The sequence below is a fragment of the Bos grunniens genome, chromosome 25 (assembly GCF_055505025.1).
Source record: "Bos grunniens cultivar Pamir isolate PY7600 chromosome 25, Bosgru_T2T1.0, whole genome shotgun sequence".
Classification (NCBI taxonomy): Eukaryota; Metazoa; Chordata; class Mammalia; order Artiodactyla; family Bovidae; genus Bos; species Bos grunniens.
Genome location: NC_141189.1, coordinates 31,697,294 through 31,722,639, shown reverse-complemented (window position 1 = coordinate 31,722,639; position 25,346 = coordinate 31,697,294). Strand labels below are relative to the sequence as shown.

Sequence of the window (25,346 nt, the reverse complement as noted above, 5' to 3'; positions counted from 1 at the left end):
CCCCAGGGGCCCGAGGCCTCTGAAGAGAGGACACTGGGGTCGGGGTAGGTGGCAGGACGGCTGGTCTCCAGGCTCTCACCCAGCTGGGGCCCAGAAGCCCCTCTCCCTGGTGAGTGACATGCGCAGGGGTTGCGCCCAGTGGCCCATGGTCCCCTCCCACCTCGGTCTCCATCAGCTGCCCCCAAACCTCCTGAACAAACAGGCAAATGAAGGAAAAGCCTCGCACTTTGGACGACCGCTGTGATGACAAGCGGCAATAACATGTCTGGAGGGACAGTGAAGACCATAGGAGCCGCCTCTGGGTGACTTTTAAAGTCACCTTTATAGGGTTTTCTCATGTGAAGGACACAGAGGGTATCCTGTGCATGACAGCCAGATGGGCTCTGTTCTTTCTCCAGGATCGATGGGAGACACAGCTGCCCGGACCTGCGCCTTGCCAGCCCCTGAGCTGCTGTGGGTGTGACAAGTGAGAGGTGCTCAGACCTTCCAGAAGTATTAGATCCATCTCCACACCCAGCCCAGTGGACTTGGCCTTGAGAGGATTCCTATTGGGTCTCCACGTCCCAGGCCGCTCTGGGTGACCACAGCCACGGCTGCACATGAAGCCCTGGCATCTTGGACTTTCTTCCCTGCACTTAACATCAGTTGTCTCACTTCTTCAGGACAACCCTGTGAGGCAGGTGGAACTGATGTATTTATTCTACAGAGAAGGAAACAGAGGCTCAGAGAGGGCGAGTCACTTGCCAGGCTAACACCACAGGGGAGAGGGCCCCGGGGGCTGGGCGCTGCCATCCATGCCCTTCGCTCTTGCTGTCCTGCTGCCCTGCATGCATGCCCGAGCCCTCAGCTGCCCGAGTGCTGCCCCACATAGCAGCCGGGGCACTGCTGTTAATACTGGGCCTTTTGGCAAGATGTCAATCAAGAGAAGTGGTTTGCTTAAAAAAGAAAAAAAAATTGATATCCTGGAAGTGCAGGGAAGGGAAAACCCACAGATGCGTTTTCAGCCTGGGCTGTATTATTTGCAGACGTGTGGCAAATACAGTGCCAGCTCATTGTTAATAGGAGGGGAGTTGAAGGGTAAGAAATGAAACAGGAAGCCTTTGGTTCCCGCAGAGGGGACAGGTCAGGGAGAAGAGAGGCGGTTCTGGGTCTCTGTTACCGCTGTGCAGAAACCAAGGGGACTGTTCTTTCTTTGGCGCCTTAGCACCGACTAGGAGGGACACGGGCGACGTCAGTGCTCTTTGCTGCTTGTGACACAGCTGGAAGGGACGAGAAGTGCTGGGCGCGGGGGAACACGGACGGCTTGCCCAAGTGCCTGTCCCTCCCTGTGGGGCCAGTGCTGCTCTGCTCAGGGTAGCTGGTGGGTGGCCCCCGAGGCAGATCAGGAGAGATGGTGGATTCTCAGTAGTAGAAAATGGGTTCCGATTTAAGAAAACAAATGAATTTCCTTAAGGTCCTGTAGTTAAGAATCCGCCTTCCCATGCAGGGGATGCGGGTTTGATCCCTGATCCGGGAACTAAGATCCCACATGGCACAGAGCAACTAAGCCCGTGCACCACAGCTACTGAGCCTGTGCTCTGGGGCCCATGGTCCGAAACAAGAGGAGTCCCGCATGGACCGCAACCAAGACCCAGCACAGCCAAATCAAGCAACCCAAGCTGAAGGCAGGATCGCTGAAGTTCAGCGCTGGCCCAAGTTCCCCTTCCTGTTGTCTTTCTCCTGCAGGGAGGTGACAGGGAAGGTGGGAAATGGCAGCTGAGGGCGACCACAAAACCACACAGGCAGTGTGTTGGGTGGTTTATAACAATGGTACAGAGGTTGGGATGGGCGAGTGCTGGCCACATTTTACAGAAAAGGAAACTGGGCACAGATTTCATGGATAGTAAGCGGTGAGGCTCAGAGGTACCTGACTTTAAGACACCAGACCCTGCGTCTTTCCCTGAGGACCTGGGCATTCTCTGGGAATTGCTGGAGAAATTCCTCAGAAACTTACCCTGCCAGCCCACTCCGCAGTCTTGAAGCAGCCTCCAGGGTGTGGCTCCATTATTTAGAAAGAGTAGACATTAAATCCCCATAAAAATCCTGGGAGGAAACATTCCAGAGTCCTTCTGATTTTATCTGCCAGTCAGCAGTGCCCACTCGTCTGCCTATGTAATCACCACACCCATGACAGCAGAAATACAGTCCAGACGCATTGGTAGCCGCAGAGAGCGAAGGTGAATACCTCTCTGATTGCCCGAGTGTCTTCATTTCTGTCACAGGAGCAGATTCCTACCTTCAGAGATTAGGCTGGATTCTTGTTTTGCACTCAGGATTCTCTGGGGGGAGGCAGCGGATGTAGGCAGAAGAGCACAGCTTGGGGTTGAGCTAAACTGGGCTTTGAATTCTCGCTGTGTCCACGGGCACCTCACAGAGCCTCCCTGAGCCTCTTGCGGAATAGGGCCAGACACAGAGTCCTCACGGTAGAACACTGCTGTGAGGTTGAGGTAAATGAATGTATATAAGGGCCTTAAATGTCATTTGTGTTTAAAAAAAGTGTTTTTTGATTGGAGTATAGTTGCTTTACAGTGTTGTACTGGTTTCTGTTGTACAGCAGCGGGAATCACCTGTAGGTATACATGTATCCCCTCCCTGTGAAGCCTCCATCCCACTGCCACACCCCTCAGATGGTAGAGAATCTGCCTGCAATGCGGGAGACCTGAGTTTGATCCCTGGGTCAGGAAGATTCCCTGGAGAAGGGCATGGCGACCCACTCCAGTATTCTGGCCTGGAAAATCCCATGGACAGAGGAGCCTGGCGGGTTGCAGTCCATGGGGGCGGGCGTCACAAAGAGTCAGACACGACTGAGCAGCTAACACTCCCACACATATACCCCCTCCCTTGTGAGCCTCCCTCCCGCTCCCCGTCTCACCCGCGGAGTGCTGAGCTGGGCTCCCTGCGTTGTGCAGCAGCTTTGCACGAGCCGTCTGTTTCACACACGGTAGTGTATACATGTGAGTGCCGCTCTCTCAGTCCCACCCTCTTCTTCCCCTCCCCCCGCCCCCACCTCCTGATGCCTCTCTTCCTGCCCTGCAAATCCCCCCGGTCCTGTTTTTCTGGGTTCCATATATGTGTGTTAATACACCATACCTTAAATGTCACTTCTTATCCCGCCCCCTCCATTAAGATTGGGGGTTTCTCTTTAGTCTCAAGTCACTGAAAGTCATTTCGTGAAGCCGTGGAGCTCACACATTTGTGTGAAGAAGTGTTTCCCTGAGATCGCTGATGATTGCTCTCATCTGTTCAGCCATCAGCGACAGCAGCAGTGGGCACACTTTTCCCATAGATGCCCAGAGAGTCAGCGTTTTAGGTGTCGCGGGTCCTACTGTCTGTCACAGGGACTGGACTTTGGGGATGGAGTGGCAGCAGCCGCAGGTGATACACACACGTCATAGCTGTGTCACTGTGGTCCACAGAAAGTTTATTTACAAACGCAAGCTAGATTTGGCCTGTGGGCCATCATGTAACCCCTGATCTCGAATCTGGAGAGGCAGGGGGTTTAGGGTCCATAAATGTGAAAATGAACAAGCCGGGGGTGGAGGTGAGGGGCATCTGTTGTCCTTACGGCCTGGTGTCTCCAGTGCATCAACCCAGATAGACCCAAATCGGCTCCTGTGTGCAGCTGTGAGCTCCTCAGAGCTGCCGCTTAAACCTCCTTGATACATCTTAATGCTGTTAATGCGGCTGGTGGTCTGGCTGATTTCTAAGTGACAGCTTCAGTTGTTTGCTGCGTATTCAGGGAAGCCCTACACCCACTCGCCAGTTACAGCGGAAGCCTGAGGAGGACATGTTTGGATTCTAGAGTTTGCACAGTGCCACTTCTCCTTGGCATCTTCTGGTAGCTCTGTGCCTCTCTGTCTCTGGCTGTTCAGTGAGAGTTGAGGGTGAGATGAGGCAGTTGGCTCAGTGTGGCCTAAATGTCTGTCTTCTTGAGTAAATCATGCCTGTGTAACCTTTTCTTTGAAAGGAGGTCTGCCTTGGAAACTCAGTTTGGGAAATGCGTTGAAGTATTGATAGAAGCTAGGGTGTATAAATCCCATGGATGGAAGACCCTGGTGGGCTGCAGTCCATGGGGTCGCTAAGAGTCGGGCACGACTGAGCGACTTCACTTTCACTTTTCACTTTCATGCACTGGAGAAGGAAATGGCAACCCACTCCAGTTTTCTTGCCTGGAGAATCCCAGGGACAGAGGAGCCTAGTGGGTTGCCGTCTATGGGGTCGCACAGAGTCGGACGTGACTGAAGTGACTTAGCAGCAGCAACAGCAGCAGGGTGTGTGTGTGTGTGTGTGTGTGTATATATATATATATATATAATATATATATATATATATATATTTTTTTTTTTTTTGCTGTTGTTTGTTTTTTTGCTTGTTTGCTTTTGCTGGGCATCATCAGGATCTTAGTTCCATGACCAGGGATCAAACCCCTGCCCCTTGCAGTGGAAGCACAGAGTCTTAACCATTGGATCTCCAGGGAAGTCTCTAGAAGCTAAGCTGGTCTTGCTGAAGAAGGGTGTGAGGGGAGGCCGTCTGGCCACTAAGCCCTTGGAGCAGCTTCTAGAAACTTTGGGGACCTGTCAGGAGCAGACAAGACCCCCTGATGTGGTGTGAGGCTGAAGAAGTATGCATGGGGGACCCAGCCACTTTTCATCTGTAGCAGGAGTGAGTTTGGATAAGTTGAATGCTCTCAGCTCCTTCCTAAGAAGCCTGAGTCTCTTGCTCGAGATTGTCTGAAAATTTGTAACTGAAGAATAGCTTTCTATTAGCAATTAAGCCTAGAGAAGCTGTAGACAGTTGTGGATTTCTTCTTAGAGGTCCGCCTTAAAAAAAAATCTGTCGATGAAAAGGCGGTGGGCAGACAGGTTGGCAAGCGATCCAGCGTGTAGAATTGAGATGGTGCACGCGTGTGTGCGTGTGTGTGTGTGTACACACACGTTTGCTCAGCAACCTCCTGGCTGTTCCTCTTGCCTATTGCCCAGTCTTTCCTCTGCAGCCAGAGTGACTTATTCAGATGAGGTCTCTTCCAGTCTCTCTCTTGCTTAAATCCGCTTGGAGGTTTCCTTCCACTGAACAAAGGCCAGAGCCTTGCTGTCCTCCTTCGGGCTCCAGCTCTCACCATGGTCCCTCCAAACCCCTCTCCCTATCGCCTTCCCAGACACCTTAGTGAGCCTGGTTTTCCTCTGTGGACTTTTCACACCATAATTGTGTTATCAGTTGTTTAAAGACTGTCTCCCTGGGTAGACTGTGTGCTCCTTCATCTCCTCTGCCAACTCCCTGGTACCCAGAGTGCCAGGGCCATAAGAAGAACCTAATGTGGATTTGCGGGCTAAACGTCTGAGTAATGAGGGTGTATACGTCTTTGCTGGAGCAGCTGGCACTTTACTTGTGGGTGGGGACTGCTGGGCCCCAAACGTCCATCTGTTCTGTCCAATGCCCTTGAACTCTGTCCCTGAACAGTGAGAGTAAATGCCGCTTAGTAAGCCCTTTGTACAGATGTTGTCCATGCAATTTAATCACTTGGGAAAAAAAACTAGATGTCCATTCTCAGTAAATTAGATAATTCTCTCCCAGCCCGACCCTCTCATCTCTGCTCTCATCCACCATCCCGTCCCCCATCTGTTTGCTCATCTGTGTGTCTATTCATCCACGGGAAACATGCTCCGAGCAATCAGTATGTACCTGATATCATCTGGGGCCCTGAGAATATGGTCCTTGAGACCCTCAGAGTCTTTGGGGAAAAACAGACACATCCACAAAAAGTTACAGAAGTGTGGCAGGCTGCGTTTGTGCAGGCTTCCAGGACTACTCAGAGGACAGAAGTAAAGAGTCTTTAAAGTTCTGGTTTGCCAGTTCTTTATTCCCAGCAGAGAGTCTTTGGCCTCCGCTGACACCTCTAATTGTATATTTGTACAAACAGAAGAACAAATTAACAGATAAGCGCAGAACCCTGAAAGTGGTCCAGACCAGGCAGCTGCCTCCCTCCTGGGGACGTGAGGAGAGCGTAGGGCTGTCGCCTGGCCTGGCTGACCAAGCTGGAGACAGCCGTGCATCTGATGTGTTGTTCCTTCTTGAAAAGTGAGATGAGAAAGCAGGGTATTGGTTGAATGGGAAATAGTTGTCATTTCTGGCAGTGCAAAGTGAGAGCTAATCGTTTTGGGGAAGGCTATTTGAAAAGAGGGGGTGTGTGAGAAAGCGCCTGGAAGACGTAAATTACGGGTGTCGTTTCACGACTGGGACCACGATTCACCGTCCTGTATTGTCCGCCTTTTTGCCTTGTCTTCTGAGCGGTGAATCCGAGAGCCCTGTAATTAGAAGACAAAGACTGTGATTCTCTTCCTTTGGTTCCTCTTATCTCCAAACTAGCTCATCCTTCTCATGCATGACGACTGCGGATTTGCTCCAGAGCAGTTGGAGGCTTGATTGACACTTTCATGGAAATGGAGCTTCCTTCATCATTCCCTTGCTTCCTCAGTCCCAGATGCTCAGTCAGGGTCCACAGTGTGCCAGGGCCAGTGTGAACGAATAGACGTGGAGGCTGCTGTCCCCAAGCTTGCAGGGAGCAACCAGTTGCAGCCTGAGCCCCGGGGACGGTACAGGGCAGCAGTGGAGGGTGTGGTTAGTTCTGGTGGTCAGGAAGGTGTCTCACAAGAAGTCCTCTTTTAGCTGAATCTTGAAAGATGGGGGAACAGCCAGCTGCACACAGGTTGGGGAAAGAAAGGAGGGGGACATGACTTGCAGTAATACTTGCTTCACATGTTTATTGGAGGATTAAGTGTGCAAATACATTGGTGCATAGGCATTCAGCTTTGGCCACCGGATGCTAACAGCTGATTCATGGGAAAAGACCCTGATACTGGGAAAGATTGAAGGCAGGAGGAGAAGGGGGTGACAGAGGATGAAATTGTTACATAGCATCACTGACTCAGTGGACATGAGTTTGAGCAAACTCTGAGAGATGATGAAGGACAGGGAAGCCTGTCATGCTGCAGTCCATGGGGTCACAAAGAGTTGGACACGACTGAGTGACTGAACATCAACAAAAGGCGTTCACCACACTTTGGCTTCCCCTCCAGCCAGCATCTCTGTTGCTTTCTAGCAGGGACTTCAGAGAACCACGTGACCTCTCAGGTAATCAGTGAAGGCTGCCTTGTGTACCCAGAGATGAAAAGGGTTCTGATTATCTGTGGGTCTTGCCTGTCCCTACACGCTAATATGTGCAGCACCTGGGGTGTTCACTCCAGAAAGGCCCCGAAATCCTGCTGCCCTGTGTCTCCAGCCACGGGCTCTGCCTTTCCCTGCAAACTAGCATACTGCCCCCTGATCCCCCTACCCAGACCATAGCCCAGATGGTGAGCCGCCTTCTCTGGGGGGCCAGGGAGAGGGAAGTGAGGATGACCATGCTATCTCACGCTCTGTGTTGGTGGGAACTGAAGAGAAGGCTCCATCATGAACACGTGTCCTCCAAGAGTCCTGGGGCTTCAGGAAGGCATGAGGATGTTTGTGGCCAGTATCAATAGAAAGCTGATTTTTCATACAAAATCTCTGCCCCACACTTCTTTCATGGCCAGAATTGGAAGTCAAATCAGCTTTTGGGAGGATTGCTGTAACCCTCAGATGCTCCCTTCTCCAGTCTCTGTAGACAGTGTGAAAAGACAGCTGGGTAAGTTGGTGAATAAGATTTGCCACCAGTTGTCATCCTGCGCTTGCTGTCGACCCAGGCCTTGTTTTCAAGATGGATCCACCAAGGTCAGAAAGTTCATGGATTCTTTTTCCAGCCAGCCACCCTGAAACTGAGGCTGATTCGTGTCTCCTGACTTGCTGATGCCAATAATGCCACCAGTTAGAAGAAAAGCTCCTGAGTGGGAAGGATTTAACAGCTCTCAGGTTCTTACACCCACTGTCCAAGAGGGTCCCGACAAACAAGCATGTGTTGTTTTGTTCAGTTGCTAAGTCGCGTCCGACTCTTTGAGACCCCATGGACTACAGCGTGCCAAGCATACCCAAAGGGAAAGTTGTCCATCAGGAAAATACCTTCTTTTTTAAAAAATGTATTTATTTTAATTGGAGGATAATTGCCTTACAATATTGTGGTTTTTGCCATACATCTACCCTCTTTTTAAAATTGATCGTTTTGAAGAAGCTCTTTGTTCACATTGCTGTAGAATGAGTGGCATCTGTCCTTAAAGTCCTCAACTTGTCTTTTGTCTTGGTCCTTCTGGTCACCCTTCCCCTCAGCCTGGTGGGACAGGCAGTCAAAACTTTCCTTTTTGTAAGTGAGGTTCCCTTTGTCCAAGCTTTGTTCGTGTCCAATCTGAGACAAGGCTGCACTCAAAAGTGTGGTGATGCCACCGCTGCCTTCACTGTCTGGGAGTCCTGCCTCTGGTCTGTTTGCCTGATTCGTGTCGTGCCAAGGAAGCTTCTCCTAGCCTTGTTGTTCAGTCGCTCAGTCATGTCCGACTCTTTGTGACCCCATGGACTGCAGCATACCAGGCTTCCCTGTTCCCAGTCTCCCAGAGTTTGCTCAAACTCATATCCACTGAGTCAGTGATACCATCCAACCATCTCATCCTCTGTCGTCCCCTTCTCCTCCTGCCTTCAATCTTTCCCAGCATCAGGGTCTTTTCCAATGAGTTGGCTCTTTGCATCAGGTGGCCGAAGTATTGGAACTTTAGCTTCAGCATCAGTCCTTCCAATGAAAATTCAGGACTGACGTCCTTTAGGGTTGACTGGTTTGGTCTTCTTGCAGTCCAAGGGAGTCTCAAGAGTCTTCTCCAGCACCACAGTTCGAAAGCATCAGTTCTTTGGTGCTCAGCCTTCTTTACAGTTCAACTCTCACATCCATACATGACTATTGGAAAAACCAAAAGTCAAAAGGCTTTGATTCAACAGACCTTTGTCAGCAAAGTGATGGCTTAGGTGTGGAGGTAAACTCAGAGAAGCGAGTTCCAGAGAAGGTACTGGGTTCCATGTGGAAGCAGCAGGGGGAGAGTGGTGTTTGGAGGACAGGCTTCAGAGCTGCCCTCAGCCCTCTTGCCCCAATGCAAGGAAGACTTGAAGACATAGGCCCTCTCATCCAGTGGGGGAGGATTGGAAAGAATGTTTTATTTACTTTACACAGTAATGTGATACAGATATATCTGCTAGTGGTTACAGGATTAATGCATCTTCCTTGTAGAAAGTATAGAGAAGTCCAGACACATGCTACAGATTCATCTGACTGCCCTCTCTGATACCCCACGGTCTTTCAGATCTCTTCCATCCTCACCTTACTGATCCACAGTCATTGCTAGTTTTATCTAGGACGCACACTGGGTATTTGCAGTTAATGTTAATAGCAGCTTTAAAAAAAAATTTTTTTTTTTTTTTTATTGTGCTGTACAGCTTTTGGGATCCTAGTTCCCTGCTGCTGCTAAGTCACTTCAGTTGTGTCTGACTCTGTGTGACCCCATAGACGGCAGCCCACCAAGGCTCCCCTGTCCCTGGGATTCTCCAGGCAAGAATACTGGAGTGGGTTGCCATTTCCTTCTCCAGTGCATGAAAGTGAAAAGTGAAAGGGAAGTCGCTCAGTCGTGTCCGACCCCTAGCATGGACTGCAGCCCACCAGGCTCCTCCGTCCACGGGATTTTCCACCCCACTCGAGTGGGGTGCCATTGCCTTCTCCCCTAGTTCCCTGACCAGGAATTAAATCCGAGTCCTGGTATCTCAGTTTGTAAAGCATCCGCCTGCAGTGCCGGAGACCCCTGTTCGATTCTTGGGTTGGGAAGATCCCCTGGAGAAGGGATAGGCTGCCCACTCCAGTGTTCTTGCCTAAGCTCACTTAGCAGGGAAAGTGCGAAGTCCCAACCGCCTGGACCACCAGGGAATTCCATAGCAGCATTTTGTTAAACGGAGAACAGGAGCTTTTTTCCTGTGCCATTAAAAGTTTATCAAGAGCACTCTTTGGTGGGATAATACATTTTAGTTTACATTTTTAATGGATGTTAGATTCTTTCAAAGCTCAAATAGTAGGTATAAAGGTGTGGTAACTGAATAGCCTCACTCCCACCCCGCTGTCCAGGCCCTGCCCCAGGGCTGGTGCCCCTTTGGTTGGTGCCTTGAACTTCACTTCTGTACCTTCCTAATGCAAAAATAAAGAGCAACAACTTGATATTCTTCCTTCCCCGTTTTTGCACCCAAGGTAATGTATTACACCCACCGTCTGTAGTCTGCTCTCACTTTCCTGTTGCTGCTGCTAAGTCTCTTCAGTCGTGTCCGACTCTGTGCGACCCCATAGATGGCAGCCCACCAGGCTCCCCCATCCCTGGGATTCTCCAGGCAAGAACACTGGAGTGGGTTGCCATTTCCTTCTCCGCACTTTCCTGTTACGGTTTCTCTTTTAGATGTTTTCATAACTGCACATGGATGGTATCTCATTCTTCAAAAGCACCTTTAAATTCTTTTAAAGAAGTTCACTCGATCATTTTTTTTAATCTTACAGAAAGATAGTGAATGAAAAATAAGCGTCATTTTTCTCCCCAGTCCCACTCCTAATCTGTTATCAGTGTTGCTGTTTTCTTACATACTTTCCCAGAATTATTTTTGTGCTTGTACCCTCATGAGTGTGTGTGTGTGTATATTTATGTGTATAAGTCATTTTCTTAAACCAGGCATCTCCTATGGACATGTCATAATTTCTTGAATCATTCCTCTATAGTTGTACCGTTAGATTCTTTTTTGTTTTACTTGTCTAAGCCTGGGAAGAGGAATCATCTTCAATGTAAATTTTTGTTGACGTCTTTGTTTCCTCTGGATAAATCCTGGGAGTGTGATTTCTGGGTCAAAGGACGGAGATGTTTTAGGGATCTTGGTTCACACGACCTCATGGCTTCCCCCAAGGGATTGTATCTCTTCTCACCGTAGATACCCTGAGGACAATGACAGTCCCTCTAACAACAGGGCCACCCCAACTCCCAGCCCAGGGAGTCCCTGGTCTTTTGTTCATTGCAGCACTGTTTACAATAGCCAAGACATGGAAGCAACCTAGATGTCCATCAGCAGACGAATGGATAAAGAAACTGTCATACATATATGCAGTGGGATATCTCTCAGCCATAAAAAGGAACGAACGTGACTCAGTTGAACTGAGGTGGATGAACCTTGAGCTTGTTATACAGAGTGAAATAAGTCAGAAAGCGAAAAACAAGTACCATATATTGACACTTGTATGTGGAATCTAGAACAATGGTACTGGTTAACCTGTGTGCAGGTCAATAACAGAGATGTAGGCATAGAAAATGGACTTGTAGACACAGCAGGGGAAGGAGAGGATGGGACGAATTGAGAGAGTAACACTGACATATATATACTACAATGTGTAAAATAGCTGGGGGAAGCTGCTGGATAACACAGGGAGCTCAGCTCGGTGCTGTGACGACCTAGAGGGGTGGGATTGGCGGAGCAGGGGAAGGGAGGCCCAAGAGGAAGAGGATATACGTATATATCTCCATGGACAGAGGAGCCTGGCAGGCTACAGTCCATAGGGTCAAAAAGAGACACTACTGAGCGACTATCACACGGCTGATTGGTGGTGGTGGTTGGTGGAAACCAGCACAACATTGTAAAGCAATGATCCTCCAATTAAAAAAGAAAAGAAAGAAAGAAAGGAACTGACGTTTTCTCAAGTGGTTACGCAGGTTTCTCTTTGCTGGATTTCAGAGACTCTCTCAACATCAGCTCCTTGGCAAAGCCTGCTGCCCAGAGCCCAGTTGAATTGCTTATTAGCTCCAGGAACCTGAAAAGGGCTCAGCTTGGCCATCCTCCTTCTGGGCTGCCGAATAGAGGGTGAGACACCCCTAGGGTTGTCGGCAGATTAGTGTCTGGTGTCAAGGATAGCACACTGCTGTTCCTTCTCAGTAGTTGTCATGTTATTCAGTGGGTGAGTGAGTGAAAGTCGCTCAGTCGTGTCCGACTCTTTGCGTCCCCATGGACTATATATAGTCCATGGCATTCTCCAGGCCAGAATACTGGAGTGGGTAGCTGTTCCCTTCTCCAGGGGATCGTCCCAACCCAGGGAACAAACCCAGGTCTCCCGCATTGCAGGCGGATTCTTTACCAGCTGAGCCACAGGGGAAGCCTCATGTTGTCATATTACTATTTTAGCATACAGGTCAATCAGGGAGACCCTCCCACCTGCCTGGCACTGTTGCACACACACAAGACGTGTCAGCTCCTCTTGTGCTCAGAATAACCCTGTGCCTGTGACTGTTACACCCATTTCACCGACAAGGACAGTACAACACAGAGAAGTCAGGTGGCCTGCTCGTGGCCACGCTGTTAGGGGCTCAGGACTCGGTCAGGAGCCACGTGGTCCCCAGAGCGCAGGCTGCTCAGCCATCCCTCCTCCTGCCTCCCGGAGGAGCCTGCTGCCTCTTTAGGGACCGCCTCCTAGTGTCTTCTCATCCTCTGTTCAGGCAGAGCTTTGTCAAGTCTCTCCTCCTCCCGTCACCTTTGAGCTGGCTTTTCCTCTTGTTTGCTAAGGGTTGGTAGTAGAAAAGCCTTGAAAATGCAACAGACCTGAATTTGTCTCCCCTTCCTACGTGTGCGGCCTCGTCTGGGGGACATTACCCACCCCCAGAATCATCATCACGATTTTAAAAAATCACTTAAAAGGTTACTCATTTGGCTCCGCCGATTCTTAGTTGCGGCATGTGGGATCTAGTTCCCCAACTAGGGATGGAACTCGGGCACCCTGCATCGGGAGCACAGAATCTTAGTCACTGGGCCACCAGGGAGGTCCCTGTTCACCACAGTTAATGATGATCGAAGGTAACCTAAATGCCCTGACGGCCCACAGTGTGAAAGGAAGGGCCTGTTTCCCTCATCGCCTCTCCCCCTTCTCTGTTCCATTGGATTCCTCTCAGTTTTGATCCACAGTCTTACATTCTGTCCAGTTCACATTCCTTTTCTTTTAAAAAAAAAAAATGAAAAAAAAAAAAGTATTTTCACTTTTTGGCCGTGCTGGGCGTTCATCGCTGCACGTGGGCTCTCCCTGGTCGTGGCGAGTGGGGGCGGCTCCCTAGCTGCAGTGCTGCTTCTTGCAGTGACTTCTCCTGTTGCTGAGCACAGGCTGTCGGGCACAAGGGCTTCAGTACTGGGGTGCGTGGGCTTAGTTGCCCCAGGACACGTGTCCCCTGAATTGGCAGGCGGATCCTTAACCACAGGACCACCGGGGAAGTCACCTCCAGTTCACATACGATCCTGTCACAAAAGGAAGCTCACTCCCAGGGTCTGATAACATCATGACTGACTGACCGTCTACCAGTGCCGGCTGTCAGCTGTCTGCGAGAATTACCATCCCACCAGGCGATTTAGCGTCTTGCACCCAGTCCTGTTCTCATGGGGCCCTTCTGAGTCAGAGGAGGAGGTCATACTCAGCTGCCTTAACTTGCCCACACATGACAGGGGAAAGGATGGAGCCATCTTGGGGGACAGAAATTGGCCTCTGTTTGCACACCAGGTGTGTCTGTGTATGTGACCATCGTCCTGGTCACGGTGACTATTTTTTGCCATTGCGTGTTTGATGTCTCACCTCTCAGCTCCTAATTAGGCCTCTCTAGCTCCAAAATTACATGCTTTTTCACACCCACAATGATCTCAATGGGATTAACAGCCTTTTTTTTTCCTGTGAAGGTAATTGAGATCTTTCATGGTGGCATATTTTTATTACTGTAACTCCGTCTCTAACCATCCTTCCACTAAATCTCTTACTGTTTTCCAGTAACTGCTTCTTCCCCTCATTCTGAACAGGAAATGTTCAGGGACCATTGAGAGGCAGAATTTCCCGTGATTATGCAAACCATGTTAACCGTGATGTGTTTTCTCTCTCCCCCTCTCCTCTCTCCTGATGGCAGGTGCCTGGAGATTTGAGTCAAACATCCGAAGACCAGAGTTTGTCGGATTTTGAAATGTAAGTCCACAGCGCCTGCTCATGAAGAGCCTTTTAGAAACAGGACTCTTGTTGCTTGGCTCACATCCCAGGAGACCACAGCCAAAAAAAAAAAAGACTGTTTAAATCTGCATGGCTGACTTGGTTATTGTAGAGTTGGGGAGTTGTCCGCCTGCAGTCTGCGTCCGGCCTTTCGATGTGTTTTTAGTCTCCCTCCATGGGTGTTGAAAAACAATTTAATCTTTTTGGCTGACATTTAAGAGTTGGAAGATGCCACATGAAAATTTAAATTTCTCCATTTTCTTTAAAAGAAGAAATCCCGGCAAGGCCACCATCAGCTGGAGCTGAGCGGCAACCGCCTCTGCTGTACGGGGCGTGTGCCCCTCCGCTCGCCTTGGTCCCCACTCCTCCGGCCCACTTCACTGGTTCCATTGTCTGGGTGTCTCCTGTTCCAGTTTTGAGTTTGCAGCCCCAGGGTTTTTGGAAGCACAAGAGTTCAGTATCTTGGTCTGATTTTTGATTGGATTTAATTCTGTCTGGTGCTTTTGCTGATAACCCCTAGGCTATTTGGTTGATCTTCAGACTGACTCTTTCTGATTGAGTTGCCTTGGTTTTTGGACTGAATAGTCCTGTGGGGTTGAGGAAGAGAGTGGAGTGAGTCCCGAGTCAGGGTCAAGCAGAACCTCCCTCTTCTCATTTAGATGTGCTGAGTGGAGGAAGCTTTAGGCTCCCCAGGAGATGGTGTCATCTGTCCCTCTGCTTCTGGAGAGAGGAGGGTGGGGGAGGGCGGGGCATTGGAAGAGCACTTTGTTAGAGCCAGGCCGAGCCAAGTTGAAACCTTAGTTGTGTGACCTCAAGCCGCTTAACCTCTCTGGGCCTGAGTTTGCTCATTCATAAGATGCAGATCACAGCTGGCCTTGTGAGACGGAGGTAGAGATTAGAGGCAGGGGGTATCTAGAGACCCTGAGTGCTAGTGAGCAGGGTTGTGGAAGTTATAGTGAAGGATGAAAATCAAAGACAAGTTTGTCTCCGCTGGCTCTTTGGGGGATGAGTGGAGGGGGGTATAGCATGAAAGAGGGTCATGAAATGGCAGCCTGGTGGAGGGCAAGGGGGAACCAGCTGGGGAGAGAGGTGAAAGCCAAATAGGGGATCCCAGAGATGGGCCACTCATGAGGTGGAAGGGACTCATTATTGAAGTAGGAATTCATCACTGCCTACTGTGGGAGACACCCTGCTAGGTCCTGGTGGAGGGGTTGAATCAGCACAGACCAGCCACATTCTCCTCCTCCTACCCCCAGGGTGCTTGTCTCCACTAAAGCCAAAGGGAAGTGCCATTCCCTCCCTTGAGATGGAGCTGCAGATCCCGCCTGTCCTTGCAGGGAAGGCCCTGAATGACCTTGGCTCCATCTCCAGCCTCCCCCCACCCTGTCTTCATACCAGCTGCCCTGGTGGGCTTGATTCCTCCAACTTATCCGGTCTTCCATACACAGGATCATGATTGTATTCACTTAACCCACACTTGTAAATGTAGGAGAGAGATGGTCATGTAAACAGTCAATTCTAATACAGTGTGATACAGAAAGGGGAACACACCTAACCAGCCTGTGTGATCTCCTGTGAGGTTGTCCAGACCTCACCCATCCTGGGAGGTTAATGAAAACGGGAGTATTAGTTACACTTCTGCACCCTTCCCCCGGCCGAAAGAAATGAAGGGGGAACACTGGTCACTAGCACAGTTTTGGGGGTCTTTCCAGGAGAGGTGTTGTAGGTACCTAAGTCAATTCAGTGGACCAGAATTGCAGGTTGTACTCAGATCCCCGGGGAGGTGATCAATAGGCCTTATTTTGCCCCATGAAGGGGATCAGCGACTTGGCTCAGAGCTTAGAAGAAATGCTGTTTCAGGAAAGAATCATTTCTTTGTGAAAATGAAATGCTCTTTACCCTGGAGGTTGTGAGGCTGTTGAGTCATGGAATCTTCCATCATCAGCGCATCAAACCGTGTTCCAAGCACAAGAGGCTGGTGAATTGTTATGAGCTGCTCTTTAGAGAGAAGGAGAGCTTGAGAAAAAGTGTTTATCCCTAGAACGGCTCTGAATGGAAGCAAGGACTGGGACCTCCCAGCCCTTCCAGAAATGCACAGTCCTGTTAGGAGAGCTGTTAGGAGTGATCTGGAAGTTTCAGTGACAGCTTGTCAGCTCTGCCTGTTGATCCAGCTGTGGAAAAGTGGTGATGGTGGGCGTGTGCACCCACGACTCGAGAGTGTGCTTAAAGTCATCCAGTAAGGCACAGCTGTCACGCTACCGAAAGAACCCTTGAGGTTCTCTCGAGTAGCCTGTGAGGATCAACTGAGGTGATCTGGGTGAAAGCGTGGGTCCGTCCATGGTACATGTGCAGTAAATGATTCTGCGTTTGAATTTAAATCTGGCTTTATTCAACCCTGACTTCAGACCATACCACAAAGCTACAGTCATCAGGAGAGTGTGGTACTGGGACAAAGGCAGAAAAATCGATCAACAGAACAGCATAGAAAGCCCAGGGACAAACCCACGCACCTGTGGATACCTTATCTTTGACAGAGGAGGCAAGAATATGCAGTGGAGAAAAGACAGCCTCTTCAGTAAGGAGTGCTGGGAAAACCTGGGCAGGTGCATGTGGAAGAAGGAAATGAGAACACTCCCTAACATCATAAACAAAAATACACTCAAAAGGGATTAAAGGCCTAAATATAAGGCCTTTGCGACCTCTTTGCAACCCCATGGACTGTAGCCCACCAGGCTTCTCCATCCATGGGATTCTCCAGGCAAGAATACTTGAGTGGGTTACCATTTCCTTCTCCAGGGGATCTTCCCGACCCAGGGATCGAACCCGGGTGTCCCGCATTGGAGGCAGACGCTTTAACCTCTGAGCCACCAGAGAAGTTCCACAAATATAAGGCCAGACATTTAAAACTCTTAGAGGTAGGCTTCCCTGATGGCTCAGAGGTAAAGAATTCGCCTGCCAATTCAGGAGATATGGGTTCAATTTCCTGGTCTGGAAAGAGCCCACATCCCGAGGAACAACTAAGCCCATGCACCACAGCTACTGAGCCATCGAGCCTGTGCCCTGGAGCCCAAGAGCTGCAACTACTGAAGCCCGAGCACCCTAGAGCCCGTGCCCTGCAGCTAAAGAAGCTACTCCAGTGAGAAGCTTGCACACTGCGACTAGAGAAGAGCCCCTGCTACAGGAGAAGCCCATGCAACAGTGAAGACCCAACAGAGCCAAAAATAAGTAATAAGTAAAATTAAAAAAAAAAAAAAAAAACAATACAACTCTTAGGGGGAAATACAGGCAGAACACTCTTATAAATTGCAGCAAGATCCTCTTTGACCCACCTCTTAGAGTAATAGAAATAAAAATAAAACTTGCTCTATTCAAGCCACACAGTGTTTTTGGAAAAGCTGCAAGAGTGGTTATTGGTGCCTGACTTTCTGAAATTCCCTTCCCCCACCCCAAACAGCCATTGCTTGCATGGCCATGAGCGTTGTTTTCATGGAGTCTGATCTTAAAATGAGGTGATGATGCTGGTTTAGTCACTAAGTTGTGTCCAACTCTTGCGACCCCATGGACTGTAGCCCATAAGGCTCCTCTGTTCATGGAATTTTCTAGACAAGAATACTGGAATGGGTTACCGTTTCCTCCTCTAGGAGGTCTTCCTGACCCAGGGATTGAACCTGGGTCTCCTGCATTAGCAGGCAGATTCTTTACAGACTCTGAGCCACCAGAGAAGCACCGCCCCCTCTTAAAATGGGGGTCAAGGTTTAAAGTGGGCACTGTGAGGACACTGCACGAATCCTCCGAACACTCTAGACACCCTGTGAGCATTAGTGCTCTTGACCCTCCCTAGGTTCGTGGAGTCTTCCCATGATCAGCCCCCTCTTCAGATGAGCAAAATGAGGTTCAGATAAATTACAGGCCACTCAGGTAGTAGGACCTGAAGGGCAGCTGTCTCTCAGTCCAGAATGTGAACAGCATCTACAAATTTTACACACACCCGCACACAAGCATTTTAAACTAAGGCCCTTAAAAATAATCTTGGGCGACCAAGTAATGAAACCTTGAACTGCTCTTTTAGTCTACTGTCGAGCGTAATACATGCTGACATACATGGTGTGCCTCTTAGAGGAGAAAATTAATAGCTTCCTCCCTTTTTTGGTAAATTGAAATGACCAGTTTCCATCTTTCTTCTGTTTAGATCAAACCGAGCTCTGATCAACGTCTGGATCCCGTCAGTGTTTCTCCGGGGCAAAGCTGCCAATGCCTTCCACGTGTATCAGGTAATTACCTGGTTTTCATTTAGACGCCACTGCCAGGGCGGAGCCCACACTTGCTTGTTACTCTCTGGAGCTTTTACATCTTGGTGGTGGAGTGTGGAGTGCCATACAGAGAAGCCACAGCGTCCTAACACCAGCATCTACCTGTCCAACCTCCCTGAGGCAGCGGTCCTTCCATCAGGCTGGGGGTGCTTCCTCATGCTGGCCGGGGGTCCTAGTGTGGCTGTGACCACTCAGCTCAGGCTGCTTGAGCAGAAAAGCAGGGCGTTGATGGCTTGTGTTACAACTGAAGAGTCCAGGCATGGGTCTGGCCTCAGGCTCGGCTGGACCCGTGGTCAGGAAGCTGCCACTATTTCCTCCTGTTTCCTTTGCCAGGGCATCCTTTTCAGGCTAGTTCTCTCTGTAGGTGGACCAGGCGGCTCCCGGAAGCATCAGACTCTCAGCCAGTCTGGGCATCTCTCAAGGGTCTGTCTTGGATCCCAGGCACATCCCTGAACCCAGGGGTGGAGTGATGGACTTCTGTGATGGGCCAGGTTCAAATCATGTGACCCCCTCACCTCCACTGGCAAGGGGGTTGGAGTTAACCTCATCTGACCTTGCTACTGAGGGAGGGGCAAGGCAACACCGCAGATGAAAACCAGGCCACTCGGTGAAGAGAAGGGGCAACAGACAGTTGTCAGGTGATGTTCAATTTGCCTCCTGGGGTGGAGCCGGCCAGCCTACACCCAGTTGGGGATTGAGTGTCTGGGACAAGGGGAACCTTTGCTTTAGAGCTGATTTTGCCCCAACAATTGGGACCCTGGTTTTCCATCTTTTCTCTGATTTTCTGATGTCTTTTCCAGCCCTGCCTACTTACCCTCTTTCTTTCTTTCATCTTTCTCTTCTTAACTGAACTCCAGCCATTGGTGTTTTGTGCTGGGGCTGTTTGGTTTTCAGCTTTGACTCTTAACTGTTTCTGGCCCCACTGTCATCTTGTATCACAACAGCTTTCATTAGGTTTTGTTCTTATTCCCACGAGCTCTGTGAAAACCTTGGTTTTGTTTTGTTTTGTCATTTTTCTTAGTGGGGAATTGACCGTTGAAGTTTTCTCAGCTATTAAGGCATTTCTCCAGGAGACTGGGGTAGGGCTGAAAGGATGCTGAACTTGGGAATAGGGGCCCTGGTCTCACTTTTATGGCTTAGGTAAAGATCAGTTTCCTTATCTGTAAAATGGAAATCATAATAATGCTCACTTTGGAAAGCTTTTGTCGGGACGAGGAATACATGGTGCCTAGTAGGCACTTGAGATTAGTCTCTCATCTTCTGACTTGGCCGCTGCCTTTGGTCACTGATGGCAGGACTGGCAGTGGGCGTGGGTTCTGTAGGGATGGGCCTGAGCGTGCTACACGCCTCTCACCTGAAATCTTCTGGACAGATGAGCTAGAGTTTGGCAAGGAAGTTTGCACTAGAACATCATGTTAGTTTGCTTGTTTGGCCGGGCGATGATAGCACTTTAGTAAATATTAGGGAATCTTTGTGTTCGCGATGCTCTCAGCTCTGGGTTGAAAAGAGAATTGGAGATGACAGATTTCTGAATGTCCTCTTCTCCTTTTTTATCCCAAACCAAACCAAGAAGACATCCTCTTATTTGAATGTCCTGTAACTTCTGCCTTGCGATCGTCAGAAAGCTGGGGGTGTTGCCTGGAGGAGGAAGAGAGGGAAGCAGACAGCTTTATTTTAGAGCAAAATTAAAATGCGAGCTCCCTGGAGAGGTTTCCTTGACCTTTCGTTCCTGACTCCTCCCCCACCTCACCCTGGCAAGTCACAGGGCCGTTTTCAGTGACCAGAAGTCTGTTACGAACGAGACGGACACAGCACATGTGCCGTTGCCCGGGAGATTGTTCCCACACTGGTCACGGCGGCGTTCGAGCTGCAGTCGCCCTGTGCTTGACCAGAGTTTCCAGAGCTTTCCTGGGTGTGATCCAGCCCATTGTGCAGAGGTCGAGGCCCAGATCACATGGAGCTGTGGGCCTGGCAGGCCTCGCATCACCCAGAGCAGCTCCATCCCATGCTGCGGGCTCTCTGAAAATCCCCTCTGGTCTTGTAGTAGTATGGAGCAGCATTTCTGGAATGCAACTGTCTCTCTCCTTTTAGCAAACAGTGCTTCCGGTCAGTGCCTCAAGAACAGACTCTGAGCATGTGGCTGGAAGCTTTTGAGAAAGGCTTTGTTACAGTGTGCTTTGCTTTGACTTTGTTGTTTTTTAAATGATAAACGATAATTGGAGAGAGGGTGACTCATTTAAAATACTGGTACCGTTGGACTTTATTTTTACTAGCTTAAAAATACATTTTATATAATTCCACAAAGGATTTCAGATAATTTCTAGAGAAACTCAGAAAGGAGTGATAAAATAGAAGAAATACAATATCAAAATCAGAGTAAATGTAAACTAAGAGCACTTTCATTAAGGGAACACTGGAAATCACGCATATAGATATACATATACATATACATATATATATATATATATATATTTATAATGAGAGCCTACATGGTTGCTCTCATTAGTTTGAAAGTTTCCCTTTGTGCTTCCTGGCAGCCAGTGTGAAAATGGAAATGTAGCTATTTTGGGTAAGTCCATCACTAACTGGAAGAAGATATGTCAGTTCCTCAAAGAGCTCTAAAAGAAATGTTGCTATGGGACTTTAGACTAAACGATAATAGAGGACATGGCAGACGATGCCCTGTTGCATCCCTGTGGCAGATTACTCTCAGGTTTACTTAAGATCTCCCTCCAGGGAAGCTAAGTGCATAACCATAAAAAGGACCTTGAGTCCATTCGAAGAGCCCAGACGAAAGGAACAGCATGTGTAACTTTTCCAGCAGATCTGCGCTGTCCAGTCCAACAGCCACTAGCCTCATGTGGCCATTTAAATTTGACTTAATTGAAATTTAACTCGAGTCCCTCAGACGCGCCATCCGCGCTTCAGGTGCTTCATAGCCACGTGAGGCTGGTGGCTGCCACGTTGGACAACATAGACACAGAACATTCCCATCATCACAGGAAGTGCCGGATGGGGACCATTTAGATCAGTCTCTCCCGGAGTGGCAGGAAGCTAGGTGGCCTTCTGTGTGGTCCTCTCTGTGCTTAGTGAAGTTTTGGAGTGACAGAGATCGGACATCCCGTGACAGGTTCTGCAGGGCGATGACCACTGGTCTTTTAGCTCCTCTATCACTGGCAATGATGTAGAAGAGGAAGTCTCCCTGTGACCACGGGGCCTTGAATGCACTCTAGTCTTGCCTCTTAGCAGAGACCGAGGAAGACCCAGGATCAACACCTCCGACAGGCAGCAGACTCTATCTCAGTGAGCTACATTGTTTTCTTTCATTGTAGGTATTACAAAAATAATACAACTTTATGCCTGCCTTCTACTTACGGCTGGCATGCTTGCTAGGTCGCTTCAGTCATGTCTGACTTTAGTCGTGTTTGACTCTCTGCGACCCTATGGACTGTAGCCAGGCTCCTCTGTCCATGGGATTTCCCAGGCAAGAACACTGGAGTGGGTTGCCATGCTCTCCTCCAGGGGATCTTCCTGATCCAGGGATCAAACCTGCATCTCTTACATCTCCTGCCTGGGCAGGTGAGTTCTTTACCACTAGTGCTGCCTGCGTGGGATTCTGTTTTTCCATTTAGCATGGTGATGTGCAGTTTCCTTTTAAAATAAACTTGAGAAAGAAAATGATTCAGTTTAAAGAAAAATACTAGATGCATGATAGTGAAAACAGCAAGAAGTTTAGGACGGTGACACGTGAATGAATAACACTTGGGAAATGCCACCTCTCACTGGCCTATGTGTTACATAAAGCAGCTCATTCAGTCCTCACAGCAACCCTGTGGGGTAGCAAGCGCTTATTCTCCCCATTTTATATATGGGGAAACAGGACACAGAGAAGCAGCTCAGTCAGAAACATGATTTCCAGATATTCCCTAGTGGTCCAGTGGTTAAGACTCTGTGCTTCTGCTGCAGGGGGCACAAGTTTGATCCCTGGTTGGGGAAGTTCCACATGCCGCAGCCAATAGTAATTATAAAAAATAATTAAAAACAAAACAAAACAAAACATGATGTTCAAACCAGACAAGGTACCAGTTTGCACAGATTCTATAAATGTGGGTGGAGTCCAGCTTTAGCAATCCAGGGAGCAGATTGGCCAGTTGCCTCGGAAGGACCCAGCCTGACCAGGAACTTGCCTGTGTGGATAGCCACCTGCATCCCTGAGACCGTGGACCAAGGACCCCCTGTGGCCAACCCAGGGATGCACTGTGCCTCTACTCCAAGCTCCCCGCAGCACACACATCAGAGCCCTGCAAAGCCCAGAGCGGCCTGCGGTGGGTTTGCTTTGGAAAATTGTTAAAGGGGGTGCCTATTGGCCGTGACTGCTCTTGTTTGAGCAGCAGCAGGGTCCCCAAGCCTGCCCGGACGCTTGGGAACTGGGGTACTTCTGAACACAGAGGAGGAGCTAAACTGGTTCTCCAGCTGCTCGTAGTTCCCCGGCTCTCACCGCTTGTTTGTGGATGGGGTCTGGGTGTGTATTTTGCACACAGGATTCTGGCCAGAAGCACTGTAATCTCTTGATAGGACTGAATGCAAGTTATCTGAAAGGGTTTGTGTCTCTGAACACTGCGGTTTCCATGCTGTGATCCCATGTCCCGAGGTGGGCGCTGAGGTGTGCTCTGGCATAAAAGAAAGAAGTGGCAGCCTTTGGCCAGGTTTCAGGACAAAAGTAAAATTGATGTCCAGAACTTCCCAGCTTAAGTTTTTCTTCCAAGAAGATTTCTTACTTCTGGGCCCTGTTACAATGCTTGGCTGCCTGCAGACACGTGCCAAAGACAAAATGATTAAACAGCAACAAACAGAATGGAAAAACAAAACGAAGCCCTATTTACTAACTGGTCTTGGTTAGTTTCTGTGTGTGTGTTAACACACAGTTGTGCTGGTGGGGTTTGACTTTCTGTCCCTTCCACGTGACATGGTTACATCTGTCATTTATCAATTAGTTCCTAGTTTATACTTTTGCAAGCGTTTGCTCTTATTCCCCAAATACCCCAACTTCCAAACAAATTTGTGGTCCTCTGTCTTAATATCCTACCGCAGTATTTACAAAGGCATGTTAGACCTTAAAACAACCCACCTATTTTTTTTTTTCCTTAAGCCAACATTACAGCCACCGAATTGGCATGAACTAATACATCAATCCACTTATTCTCTGAATCCTTAGCTCTTTCCCTTTGAAAAGCACCAGTAGCATAAATACAGCTGAAATCAGTCCTCTCCATGGCGTTCATTTCAGCCTTTGAATTTCACCACCAGAAGCACTGGCTACGGTACCATATTCCATTTGCCCAGATTTCCTTTGTAATGACAATTGCTTTGTTTCACCAGCGTTTTTGTTCTAGAATAAGCCCCCTTTCCTGGGGACCACAGCGGGGCTCTCTTGACTTGGAGTAAAGATGGTGTCCCAGGAAGACTCATTCAGTTTTGGGGTTCCCCCACCCCCTGAAGGATATCATGCAGCAAAAGCAGGAGTTTTCAAGGTTTATCCTGGCAGAGCATATTTATATATGCTGTACAGTGAAGATCCGTGATTTTTTTGTATTAATAAAAGATCACAGGGTCTGGTGGGCTGCATAGGAGGATGGCGATGCTTTTGTACCTCAGTCTTTGGGTGCTTCAGCCCTTTTCATCTCTGTGCTAAGATGGTTTACCCCTCAGGCCTTCAAGTTTGCTTTTAGCCGCGGTTCCGTCTTTATACTTTCTGAGTCAGTAGCTGTGCAGAGAGGGAGGAATTCATTAAGCAGAGAAAGATGAGATGTTGGAGCCCAGCACAGAAATGGGCATGGCAGCCACAGTAACATGGGCTGATCAGAAGCCTCTGCCCTCGTGGGTTACGTTCCAGGGGTGGGGGACACAGGACAAAGGGGTTCACGTTAGGTCCCTCCCCCCACACTGCTGGGAGCCTGGCAGTGGGTCGTTTGATTTCTGAGTTTCCTTCCAGCCAGGTTGGTGTCTGTGCCGCATGATAAGCGAAGCTGTGGGAGCCATGGCCTCTGTTTTTGCTCTCTCCTTCCCGGAGAACTTTCTACACTACAGAGGCAGGCACCTCTGGGGATTACAGCACATTCACCTCCTGCTGTTCCTGGGATGCTTAAGGTTTCTGGGAAAGCCTGATACAGGTGGAAAACAAAAAGCCAAACCAAAAAGGCCTGTTCTCCTCCCCTTGGACACTCAAGTCACTATTATTCTCCGTTACTGCTTTTATCTTCTCAAACAGGCGGAACTTTATGATTTTTCCTTTTGTAGCATAATTCCTTTATCCCAAAGCTGTGGATGGAGGGTCAACTAGATGCCAGGCACGTGTTAAATGCTGCAGAGCAAGGCTTGACATTGCATTTACCCTCCCACCTTCACAATCTAGAGGGGACAGACGCTACCAGCTAAATATAACAATCTCGCGATAGAAGGGCTGCAGAGAGAGATACCGGTGGGAGGGACAGGCATCCATCCACTCACTTTACAAAGTGACAACAGAGGATGACAGATAAAGCGGTTGGCACAGTGCCTGGCACACAGCTACTCTGCAAACGCTGCCCTTAGTGATCTAAGAACTGCTTGACTTGTGATCAACAATTAGACCTGAAGGTAAACACAGAAGGAATTCCCCCTGTTGAATGTCTCTGGGCTCGTCTGCGTGATTGGAAGAGCCTTTATTTAGCATCTACTTGATCATGGACTCCACCTCAGCCTCCTTAGAGGCTGCAAGGAGCTAGATTCCTTTTTTTCCAAGTGAGGCAGTGTGGAAATTATTACATAAAAAAGGAAGGAGAGGTATGGAAGTCCTTCCCTTTACCTGTAGTGCCCTGAACACTGCTGAATGGGCCTTCTTCAGCATGTTTGCCTTAGCCCATCTTCAGCCTCACCATTAGAGAAACAGAACGGAAGAAAGAAAAACTTGGCTAAGATATGAATCTGTTTTGCTGCAGTAATTCCCTTTTTCTGGTTCCCCAGTCCCAGCCAGCTGCTCCTTTTCTGTTCCC

At 49.1% G+C, this 25,346-nt stretch overlaps 1 protein-coding gene across 4 annotated transcripts in view; it reads left to right on the top strand.

Moving 5' to 3' along the window:
* The window catches only part of SNX29 (sorting nexin 29), a 591,305-nt gene that overhangs the window by 388,776 nt on the left and 177,183 nt on the right, over nucleotides 1–25,346 (top strand). For all 4 annotated transcript variants that reach the window (XM_086375716.1, XM_086375717.1, XM_086375714.1 and 1 more), the window contains 2 exons: nucleotides 13,929–13,984; nucleotides 18,195–18,276. In XM_086375716.1, coding sequence (XP_086231842.1) covers nucleotides 13,929–13,984; nucleotides 18,195–18,276 — 138 coding nt within the window. The remainder of the gene's footprint in view (nucleotides 1–13,928; nucleotides 13,985–18,194; nucleotides 18,277–25,346) is intronic.